We start from the raw sequence: 12,564 nt of genomic DNA on the forward strand, positions 1-12,564 counted from the left end.
ATCAACTTTTACTTAAACCAGTAGTCTTAAATTATTTGCACTAGAATAGGGTTTCTTTTATATTTAGCTCAATCTCTTTGAAGAAATACAGGCTGTCTAAATTTTTCAGCAATGAACATTTTACCCAAATCATTAATACATCTAAATCAGCTTATCACATAATATAAATGTTTGCCTTTTTACAAGCAAGACTGCGTACCATGTGCTCCCTTTCTCTTTTCTATAATTAGCAGAAATATTTGGGAATTGCAACAACACTTTCTCTGTATCTTTACAAGAAAGAAAATGACCTAAAAAGGGAAGAAAGGCAAGTCTAGGAAGGAGCACTGCTAATCTAAACATCATCCACAACTTGCAATCAGGGACACTCCCTCCCTTCTCCAACCAAATATTTCTGTATTTGTGTTTAGTTTGTTATTCAAACTCTCTCTCTTCACTACAGATTTCCCTACTTGGAAATATTATCATCTTAGATCACTGTACAGCAATAACAGATAAAGCTGTTCCAAGCTGCAACTGGGCTATGGGGTAAAAGTTTGGAATCACTAAAGAACATGTATACTGCAGACACAGGCTACCCCAACGTGGAACTATTAAGTTCAACTGTCATTTTAGTAGTGTTCACATTGATCAGATAACTGTGTGCTGTCCCTATACCTAGTACACACTTTTCAGATAAGAAAATGGTGAAGAAAAATATGACTTTCCACTTGGAAAGCTGAATTTTGAACTGCTGTATACTGTCAAACTTCTTAACTACTGTCTTCACTAAAATTTGAGCCAGCAATACTTTGCACAATTTTCTTGGCATGAAACAAATGGTTTAAAACTCTTGGGTTCACAAAAATACCATGACAATTTTATCTCTGCAAGAGACACCATAAGAAATTAGACTTCTGCAGAATGTTAGAACTGTGATTCTGCAAAAGTTTAGTGCACAGCAAGTGAAAATGCCTTTAAATGTGTTTTACATGTCTGCAAATAAAGTCACATTTCTGGACATTCAGACTTCTCCCTAGAATCCTTTCAGATACAGCCATTAGGCAGAAACCTGAAGGCATAACTAATGTTTGGTTGATGTTAAGTTGTTACATGGCCTCGGTGAGTCCTCCTGTGAGATCCCCACCACCTGCACAAATTTTGGATAATAAACCAGCTAATTAGCTAGAAATTACATAAGGCTACTACGTATCAGTACAATTTAGGTGAAATCCACAAAGCTAGTGATTCTTGCAGAAACTGATCTCTCGAATCCCTTCTTGCACACTAATGCTGTGTAAAAATACAGTCTTTTTTTTCATACAATTCTTCCCTTTTTGCCAGTTAGAAACAACGTTAGCAAATGCCTGGGATGGTAGCAGAAACAATAAACTGAAGGCTTTAAAATAAACTTGGCACTAAGCCTCACTGTGTTGTAAGTTCACTGTTCGATTTGAGGTCAATCGAGGCTTCCAGTCAGCAAGTGGCTGCTGTAAGTTAAGTATGCTGAGAGATCCTAAACAGCTGTGAGGGACACAAATGCACAGCATTTATTATTGCAATGCAGACAGACCACTAAGATGGCAGCTTGTTCCCACAGGAATCAACAATTGACAGTAGTTTTTGTGACAGTTAAAAACAACTTGACTATTAGGGGTTTGCCCCTTTGTGCCAGAGCTTTTTGATGGGAACTGTAAGGCTTGCCAAGTTGGAATGAAGACTTACTATAGTGGAAAAAAAAATAAAGGAAATAGTCATGTTTAATTTGTGGTTGTAAAAGATGACTGGATTATCGTGAAAGCTTTTAGGTTTCAGAATAGTGTTGAGGACTGTAGTGGAAGAGCACTGGCCAGGCAGTACTAGAATAACAGGTCATTTTGGCAAAGGAAACTATTGTTAATTCCTTAAGAGGCTTAGGGTGACACTTGAAACTAAATTTAGGGTTATGGCAGTGGCTCAACTGTGGAAGTACTTCATCAACTCCTTCAATCCCAAATACTAACAATAAGTGGAACTCCTCCCCACCTCCCTTGCCTTTACTCCAGCTGAAATTCCAGTTTGGAAGATGACAAATCAATAGACCATGCAAATCTAACGGGGGAAAAAAACCATACATTTGCCTTTGTTTCTTGACCTTAAAACCAAACCTTACAGTACCTTTAGCCCCTCAGTCTCAGATCTAATGCTAATGAATTTTATCCTGCCTACAGCCCCCATTCAGCCTGCAATTTCACCAATATAAACTGCTCTTCTGTTCCCAGAAGAACAGCCATATACTATGGCCATGGGATAGTATACCCAGCCATGGGATGTCCCAAGCCAATCTATATTTCTAGTTTTTATCTCAGTCTTGCAGGATCCATCAGTAGATCCAGTTTTTCAGCCCTTCCTGTTGATCTCTCAACCTCACCCTTATCTGCACTAGGGCTTTTGAGGAAACCTCAGCAAATCAAGCTGGCCACTTTCTGTCACCTTTAACCTTAATCTAACACACAATATTGAGTGGCACAAAATGGATTAAGTCAGATCCTGGAGAAGAAATGGACTAAATTATTTTTAAAGATACTACTTGGCACATCTACAGAACAATTTTTTGTTGTTCCTCAAGGCTTACAGGTATAAGATGAGATATTTACAGGCATAAAGCAGTTCAGATTTGTCCAAAGATGGATGTTGCTGGTCTCCCTTTACACTGGGGCTTAGAGAACAGCCAGGAACTAAACTGTCAATCAGATGCCCTATTGGATCCTGCAGCCTTTAAGCTGAGACTGTGACTGGAATGAGCAGAAGCATATGGTTTTATGTAGACACAATATGCTGGGGTGGTTTTAGGACTCCTGTCATGCTTGAGCTTTAGGATAAAAATCCCAAAATAGTTACATTCTGTCTTGTCTGTGCTGCTAAAATGAAGGTGTATGGTAAAGAGTTAGATATTTGAAAGACAATTACGAGACAGGGTATGGGTAGCTCGACTGTAAGGTTGAGGAAAAAAAAAGAAAAAAAATATACTGCACTGTAAATATACTGTTAGCAGTGCTACAGTAAAGCCAGCAGAAAGAGGACAGCAAGAATTTAATTTGATTTGGTTATGTCTGGAAAAGTGGTGGAATATCACTTACACAAGTTCAATGAGTATCAGTGAAAACTGACTAAAGCACTCTTAAAAATAAATTTGGCAGCACATACACTTCAGTGTCATCACCCCTGAATAAAGGAAACAAACAGCCATCTCTTGAGGCAGGATTTCTTTTGACTCATTGAAAGGCCTTCAGCCTGTTCCCAGAACTTGACCTAAATAAAGTTACCACTCCTCTGTTTCTGTCCTTAAAAGCTTCTGAAATGGGTGTATTCAAGTAAGGACCGCCCATTAAATGGTCGGATTGCATCCTCTTCCTCAGTCTTTTTAAGTCCTGAGTATTGCTACACGTAGGAGTTGCCAAATTTTCCCCTTCTGGCTGTAAACAGAACTCGTGCAGCAAATTCCAGATTTCTTTTAAAAGCTTTCTAACCTCCCTCAGCATTTCACATTTCTTTTCTCACCACGACTGGCTGGCTGTCAGCGGGGAAGACATAAACATCATGAACACTACAGCGTTATTTGCAGCCAGTCCTTGTTTGTAGCTGCAAGTATGGCAATTTTCAATGATGTTTTTACTGCGCTAAATTAAGCCTGGGCTTTTGGGAGTAATTGCAATGGCTTCCTTTAATGCAGCAATAATCCTTGTTAAACACCATACGTGCCGCGTAGCCTTTGGCAACCAGGACAGCCAGTGTTTAGCTGCGGAGGGGATTTTCCATCCCTACTTTAGGAGGCGATCGAGGGTCGGTGTTGTTTGAACTTCCAGCCGCTACTTTCGGAAGGGAAGTTCCCTCGGCTACGTGCGTGCGGCAGCCGAGCGCCCGAAACAACCGCACCGGGACCAGTCCCCACCGAAGGAGCCACCGCTCGGGATCCGCAAGGGGCAGGGGCGGTGTCCGGCGCAGGGGCAGCGTCGGGGACACGGGCAGTGTCCGGGGCAGGGGCGGTGTCCGACCCCCAACCCCGGCGGAAGGGCGGGCCCGGGCGGCCTCCCAGCGACAGCTCCGCTGCCGGCCGTGCTGCAGCAATAGCAGAGCTCCTCATTAAACCCCATTCTTTGTGCAGCAGTAAAATGCTGTTCCGCTTCGGCGTGGTGCTGCCCGCCCGGGTGACGGAGGGCGGCGCGGAGCTGCTGGTGGCCGGGTCGCGGCCGGAGCTGGGCGAGTGGGACCCGCGGCGCGCCGTGCCCATGAGGCGGGCGCGGCCGAGCGCCCCGCTGCCCGCCCAGGAGCCCGCGCTGTGGCTGGCGGAGGTGGCGCTGCCGGACGAGGACGCCGCCAGCCCCTTCTGGTACAAGTTCCTGCGGCGGGAGGGCGGCCACTTCCTCTGGGAAGGTAACGGAGGGGACCCCCTCGCCGTCCCTCACACGCCTGGCGCTGCCCGGCCGCAAGGACGCGGCCGCCCGCCGGCCCTGGCGGGAGGGGCGGTGCGAGCTCTCCTGAGCAATGGCTCTGGCCGCTGTCCGCCGCGGCAGCCCCGCCCGCTTCCTGCCGCGGCCGGCAGGCTGTCCCGGTCGGCCGGGCCGTGCCTGAGCCGGAGCTGCCGATGCCCCGGCACGGCGGTGGCCGGAGCTGTGCTTGCAGGTAGAGCCGCCCAGGCTGTCGTGGCGTGACGTGAGTTCTCGCAAACAAAAATGTTTTTTGACTCTGTGATAGAGGCGGGTGAATGCAGAAGGAGGTTGTCTTTCTAGGTTGGTAAAAGTTATTTGAAACAGTTTCATTTTTCCCTCCTTACTTTAGGCATCCATTGTCATGATGTTTTGTTTTGTTTCTTTTCTTTCCCCAGAAGTGAAGAATTTAGGATCTCCTAGTATGCATTATGGTTGTTACTTTATTTCGCTAAGGTGAAATGTCATGATGGCATTTTCAGGCTGCCAAATGTTGCTATTTTGATTTCTTAAAGAAAAACACAGGGAGAAGTTCAGTTGCGGCTTTTCCAGTCTTCCTGCTGTTTCAGTAGTACTTCCACCGTGTTTTCCTCCTGCTATGTGTTTTCAAATGTTGAATAACTGGCCAGTTTCCATGTGCTGTTCTAGTATATTGAAATATCTTAAATCCAAGAGAACACTCAGACAATCGTCTGCTGAGTCAAATAAAACTCTAAATATACCTTCTGTAACTGAGGAATGATCTGATCTAGTGAAAGGAAAACAGATCACTTGGTAATTTTTGAGGGTATTTTTTTAAGTCATAGCATAATAATCCATGTACCAAAATAACACATTGTAGAGCAGTTGCTCTTCACCCTGTTTTAAGAATACACACCACACTTCTGAACTGCCTTTCTGTCATGTAGACTAAAACATGCATGTTGTCATAACTGTTGCATTTGTTTTGACTTTGTGTTAATGCTACATTCACAGAAGTTTACATCATAAAGGACTATGTACATCGTACCATAGTAATTGTTTTGTTTAGCAGCTAAAACAAATAGTATATTCTGCCTGTTTTAACCATGTTTTTCTTTTCCAGAATTGCAGGAAAAGTGAATTTATGGAATAAAAATCTTTACATCTGTCCAAGGAAGCAGAATTGGGTCTCTTTGAAGGTGCCAAGTTGTACATAATATGACAGTGATACTGGTATATAAAGCAGTCCTCACTATACAGATTCTAGAAATAACAGTAGAATTAGAAATAATTAGAATTTCATAGAAATAATAGAGAATAATTACAGAGAATCAGCAATTTTAAGGTTGATGGTTTGGAAGTAGTGGTAGCTCAAATTGTTGTCTATTCCAGGGAGCACGTTTAGGAAATGTAGTCAGAGTAATAAACATACTTTGTTTTGGCAGATTTGCAGTTTTAGGATTAACCTGGCTGGCATTTTGTTCTTGTCATTGTGAATGCTCAGGAGTTTGAGCTCAGTGCTTAGCAGGAATGATAGAAAGCAAGTGCGCATATCCTCTAAATGCAGAAGAATTTTTTAATTAGTCATTAATATCAACAGTTTTTTCCTCAATTGATATTTACAGGAAAGCACAAATTTGCTAACACCTTGAAATTTATTGTTCTTGCTGTATTGCATGAAGGGAGCCTAGGGATGTTTTCTTATCCAATAACTGAGCAATCTTGCCGTTCTTTTTAATCTGTTTTAATGTTTTTTGGGTTTTGGGGTTTTTTTCAACTGTTGATCAATGAAAATTTGGCTGTCATCTGTTTATTCTTATAAAAATCACAACTTGAAAAGACAACTCTCTTCTTAAAGAAAAGAACAGGTGTTTTTTTGTGCTAAACAAATGCTGTGCATTGTCTCTTTAGTATCCTGCATGTTTAGAATTAAAATGGGCTTTGGGAAACACTTAGCACTTGCAGAACATCTGCAGTTTTGAAGACATGTTTGTGACGGATAGAGGAAAGTGCAGAATGATACTTGCTCTAAGTTTATGAATTGAGGCATCCATCTGTAACCAGAGAAACTGTAGTCCATGGAGGTCAGTCTAGTTATGGATGTCAGATGTTTACATATATTGGATGTTGAAATCACGTGCTGTTTTTAAGAAAATTACTTCAGCTTTTTTTACTAAGACACGTATGTGTGTGAGAATTCCACTGGCAGTGCATACTGTTTTTATGATAGTATGATACCTACTGTATCATGTATTTTGAGTACAAATTTCAGCCATTCCAATACAGTGGGGAAGACTGAAAGATAAAAGTGAGGGTAGTTATTTATGTGGGCTAGAAGAGTCAAAGTCACAGGCCAGCGTTCTATGGCTTTTGGTAGGAAGCTTTCAGGCAAGGCTTGGCCTGTGCAAGATTCACTGTGTTGTTGCATGTAGCTTGAGGGAACAAGTTCCCCTCCCTAGGAGGATGAAGTGGGAGGTGAGACTCCCCTGTGCCCCTGAAGGATCAGATACTTTCTCCTGCTGTCCCAGGGAGATGTTGCTGGTCTGCACGCAGGACCTGTCACTTAAAGCCATTGAGTGTTTCTGGCTCAGGTCACATGAGCTGTGTGGGGTTTCTTCAGGGTTGGTACTTGCTTACCTACTGTGAAAGCTGCAGCTTGCTATCCAGGAGTGTTTGTGATATGCTAAGGTATCTGTGGAAACAGGTTGCTTATGCTGAGCTTTAGAATCTGGGAATAGGTTCGAAAAAAAGCTAAATTAATTTATGTACCTTTTTCTCCCCCAGCTGCAGCTGTTTCTGTCTGTGTACTTTGTTTTTGACGTTGATTCTTGAAAACTGGACTTAACATCTCTCAGCTTGGAAACTAAAACTATTTTGTGCCTGCTGTCAAAACCAAATAAATACAAGGTGAAACTTATGCTTGAGTTTGTTTTTCTGAGTTTATGATGGAAGAGTCTTCTGTGCCTTTATCCCCTTACTTTCATCTAAATAAACTGTAGGTACTAATAAAGAAACATGCTGCATAAAAGGACAGGGAATTTGCTAGAGGTATGCCCCAAACTGTATTTTGAGATGATGGAATACAATCTGCTGACACTTTGTATTTTTGGGAAGGGGAAAAATAAATTATATAAAAAACCTACGTAAGCTTGTAGTACATACACAAGCTTGTATTGTAAAATATTGGCCCTCTGATGCCCAGAGGAACTGTGGATGCCCCTTCCTTGAAGTGTTGAAGGCCAGGTTGAATGGGGCCCTGAGCAACCTGGTCTACTGAAACGTGTCTCTGCCTGGGGAACTGGATGATCTTTAAGGCCCCTTCCAACCCAAACCATTTTGTTATTCTGTGATTTTCATGTAGCTCTTTATTTAGATGGTGTAGATGAAGCTTGCCAGATACAGTATCACCAGTGAAAGCTCCAAAGTACGGTCAGCCTATATTCTAGTAATTTGTTCAGGTGAGCAGAGCCTTAATCCTTCCAAAAAAACTCCATCTCTAGTTTTGGGGAGGGAGGAAGAGAGAAAAGGAGATGTCTTGTTTACCATACAAAACAAATGATACAATACAGAGCAATTTAGAAAAAATTATGTTACTCCACCTGCGGTATGTTGGCCTTCCAACGTTTCCAGTTCACACTTCCGTGAGCCTATTTGTATAAACCAAAAGATTGGTTCATTTATGGAGTAATAAAGGTTTTCACATCACTGTAATACAACCAGTGAAAATATCAGAAATAAATTCTAGTCATAGGTGTCAAGGGTTGAGCACCTGATTAGTTGAAAACATCGGTGATAGTTAAGCACATTAAAATTTCACTTTTAAAGTGTGTTGAAACTTAAAGCAATCTGACTTTTTGTCTCAGCTCTTTGAATGAAAAAGGTGTAATTTCTTCATTAAAAGGAGGGGATTCTTCTGAGGCTGTATGAGAAGGTAAGATTTAGTTGCCATTTGCAATGGAGAGATTGTAATGGAATGAAAAATACTTGGGGCTAAGCCTTAGCAGGATATGCAAAATAAAAAATAAAAAAATTGAGGTGATTCTGAGAAGTATGGTTGGATACAATGTTAATTTCTGTAACTGAGATCCATGGGTTTTTTCCTTTTTTTTTCCTCCAAAGCTAATCTACAGATCCCCAAAATAGGTAGCAGTCCCATGATTAAAACCAACCAAACAAAACTAAATCAAACAAAAAAAACCCAGCGAACCCTGAAGAGTTACATTTCTTCATGGCTCTTTTAATGCAGATGTTTCATGTAGTGCTCTTCCCACTGGGTGGTGCCATATTCCCTGTGTATAGCCAGCGCCTGCCTAGCGTCTTGCAGCTACTTGCATGTTTCATTAGTATTTAGTGTAATCTGTTATGCTCTTGAAAATAATCCAGAATTTTACTTGTTTTCCCAAATCCCAGTTCTGAAGTAGGTGGTGACTAGAAATGAACATAAAGCACAAGTTGTGTGATAGTTGAATAATTGTGCATCATAGGCATTTTGTTCCTGGAAAGCTGTTGTCTGGACAGCACTAGATACCTTAACACCTTTCAGATGTGACAAAACTTAACGAGTGGATAACTTTGAATTCTTCAACCCAATACTTCTTTAAGGAATGAAAAAAGGCTTTGGTTACAATGTGCAATAATAGCTCATTGTGTTTTGTTCTTCAACCCCCTCAAGTCTTATACATAGCATGCATTTTGGTTCAATTAAATGGCATCAAGATTCTCATTACTTTCTATCTGCTTATCAGCATTAGCCAGCTTATACTGAGCTGACAACCAGACATCAGTAAGACAATGTAGAATGGCCATGTGAAACTGCAAAATTACAAGAATAAAAGTAGACACATATACTTGCATTCCTCTGTGTTTGGCAGACATGGATCTTTTCCTACCCACAGAGATAATCAGAGGCCAGTTCTGATTTCTGTGTGAGCCTAATTAAAGTCTTTGTGGTTATAATGGCAAATTTACAATGAATGCATTGTTTATGCAAATCCTATATTTACCATTTTCCCTGTCCCTCACTTCCAAGTGGTGGTAGCGTTCAATAGGGCTCAACAACTTATTTTGAATGGCAGGAAACACTGAAAAGTGATAAGTAACTGGGATGATACTTTGGTCAAAGTATTGCCATGGTTGCTATTTTGATGTAGCTCATTTCCTGCCTATTCTTCTGGTATGGTAGAAAATAGCCATCAGTAGTAGACAGTACAGTAAACAGTGTCAAAGCAAATGGGAAGATTGATATTAGATTATACATTTTGTTGCTATTAACCATTATTCTCTCATCTGTATTTCCTGTAGTGTTATTTCTACCATCTGTCAGAAAAGAAACTGTCTTATAAATAAGGAAAATTTCCTTTTAGATGCTTTTCTCTGACTTCATCATTAAACCAGGCCTTTGATTAAAATCTCTTCATACAATAGAAGCACCCACTGAAAAACACCTGGGCCTGAGCAGACCTACAGAGAGAAATAAAATACGTTTTTGAAAGTTGCCTTTGAAAATTCTTATTTTCTTATATCTGGTTAAAAAAAGAAAAAGAAAGAAAAAAAGCCGTGGTGATGAACAGCATTAAGAATGGCTCTCTTGTAAACCATTTAGTTTTAATTCAGGCATAATTTCAAAATGTAATTCCATCAAATAATTTTCTTAGGATATATAAGTAGACTAAAATGTCTTAAATTCTGCCTGGATTTTAATAGAATTAGAACTTGTTTCCATGGTTCTGTGTAGCAGCTCTACCAAAAAGGAAGTTGAAACAGTCTGCTTTAAGTCTGGTAGAATACAAACATGTGGTGTATGATGCACATGGTTTTCTTCTTTTTGGGTATCTCTTCTTGGCTTGCAAATGCAAGGAAACATTTCTGAAAATCAGACCAGTTAAGAAGGAGTTACTTAACTAGGTATGGCAAATTAAAAATTTTGTCTTACATTAATACTAGGTATTTAAGTAATACAATAAATTCATCTGCCACTTACAGAATCTAAGGGGAAGATGGTTTGCTGGCAGCAGAAAAAAGTAGCATTAAAAATCAAAGCATGCTTTTCTCAGGCATATGGGTAAGGCTTCATACATGGCATACAGAATTGGAGCTATTTGTCAGAGCTCTTAAAACAAAGGGCTACTACTGAGGACTTTGCTGAGACTTGAGGAAGGTGGGACTCCAGAGCCTGTGGCAGACTCAAACTCTCAAAAACTTGACCTTGCTCAGTTTCAAAGAGAGGAATTCAGCCCCCTCCATCTCTGTTTTTTTAACAATCAGTAGCAATTCAGTCTTGGCAAAATTGAGACAGATCCTATTTCAAAACATCAGAGATTGAATTTTGTTACAGGCAGCAGGGGGACTTTTCTGATAGAATCTGGTGTGAAGGGTAAGTAAATTTGGATATTGTGAGTGTACTGAAGGAAGTTCAGTTAGAGTGATGTGTGATAACAAGACTGTGCAGTAGCACATTCAGATAACTGAAAATTGTATCCAAAATATGACTTGAGACTTTTCTTCATTGTTATTTTGGTATAAAAGGTAAGGAAGCTAGTAAAAAGTTATTCTTTTAAATATTTTTGAGATTTTTTTCGTACGTTTTCTTTACTTTCTGTTCTACTACTATTTTTTTTTTTTTTTTGTAAAATATCTTTTATTCCTTGATGCCTCCCTGTTTATCTACCCCCAGAGTGCTTATAACTCTTCCAGGGGAATTTCTAAGCATGAATTTAAGATACTCATTTGCCTTGTTAAAGGACCTCATTTGATACAAATGGAATGACTTAAAATATTTAGACATAGTTAAAATTTTGAATTGACACTTAAAGTGTGCTGGTTCATGCAAAATTATGACAAAGATTATAGGAGTTAGTCTGTCCTCCTACTGATTTGTGAGTAGGTGATCTGAAAATTGCCTGGTTGCTTGTGGTTTGGGTGGGTTAGTTAGTTAATGTGTTTCAGGTTGTCTAAGTAGCCCTGTGGTTTTTAAAGAGGTAGAAGTGAACTGAGAAACACCCTCACCTTATTGGGGTTTGGAAGTTGCATATCTGTGTTTTAGGGTCAGGCTAAGGCAGGGATGAAATACCCAGCACCTTTATGTTTGCTGTTGTGCCCTGTAGTTCCTGCATACCTTCCCTTATACAACACAGAACAGAAAAAATTAAAACTTGGAGCAAGGTGTGCAACAAGCCGGTAACTGGGAAAGCAGTGGTTGAGCAGAGCCTTTGCTGCAAAGAGCTCTGCAGAGACAGCGGGAGAGGCAATCTTATTTTTTTCATTTATTGATGTGTTTTTTGTTCACCACTCTTAATGGTGATAAGAAATTTCATTGACCCATATTTTGTTTATCTTTTAAGATCAAGCTAGTAATTTCTTCACTTTAACTCTTCTGTGCAATCTGTGTGCAGTTATTTTCTGTGTCAAGATAAGTCTGTGCTGTTGGCAGACTTTGAATTATACTTCTTTCATGCCTGCAGTACAGCTGTAATAAAATAGTAACTGCAGGTTTTTGTGTTTCGTGGTTGTGCCTCATTAGATTGAATTTCAGAATATCCTCTTCTAGTCTCTGCTTACCTTTTTCAGTTCTAGATCTTTGCACATCTTGTATCACTTCATATATCTGCTTCTGGTTTTCACAGAATCACAGAATTAATCAGCTTGCAAGGGACCACAGTGGGTCATCTGGTCCAACTTCTCTGCTCAAGGAGGATCAAAACCAAAGTTTTCCTCTGCTTCATTCTGGTCTCCTTTCATTCTGGTCTCCTCCTTTTACCAGCACCATTTATCAGTTATATGGAGATCTTTGGTTTTATTCTTTTGTTTAGTTATTTGTACAGCCACTTCTTATGCTCCTTTGATCATCCTTCATATGCATTAAAGAAGGAGCCATAAACTGCAGCCGTGCAGATTTTGAAAGAGCCCTCTGTGAGGCTTGAGCTGTAAGTGGGGCTACTTTGTTGCTGTGCTCTCCAGCAATTCCCTAAGTCAGTAGATTCTGCGCAAAACCATCTGCAGTACAGAGCAACCGGTGCAAAAGCAATGAAAAACTTTATAATTTAATGCCTAGAAACTTATTTTAATCTTTCTCTTTCAGATAAGCATTTTGCTGTGAAGACTCACAAAGATGAGTTTTAAATTTAAAAAAAATGGACCTTATTAAAGGAAATAAAATGCT

At 40.3% G+C, this 12,564-nt stretch overlaps 1 protein-coding gene across 1 annotated transcript in view; it reads left to right on the forward strand.

Moving 5' to 3' along the window:
* The first annotated feature begins 3,042 nt into the window (after positions 1-3,042).
* The window catches only part of EPM2A (EPM2A glucan phosphatase, laforin), a 36,540-nt gene continuing 27,018 nt past the window's right edge, over positions 3,043-12,564 (forward strand). The window contains exon 1 of the mRNA XM_053974441.1: positions 3,043-4,392. Coding sequence (XP_053830416.1) covers positions 4,131-4,392 — 262 coding nt within the window. The 5' untranslated portion in view covers positions 3,043-4,130. The remainder of the gene's footprint in view (positions 4,393-12,564) is intronic.

This window comes from Vidua macroura, chromosome 3, assembly GCF_024509145.1.
Source record: "Vidua macroura isolate BioBank_ID:100142 chromosome 3, ASM2450914v1, whole genome shotgun sequence".
Classification (NCBI taxonomy): Eukaryota; Metazoa; Chordata; class Aves; order Passeriformes; family Viduidae; genus Vidua; species Vidua macroura.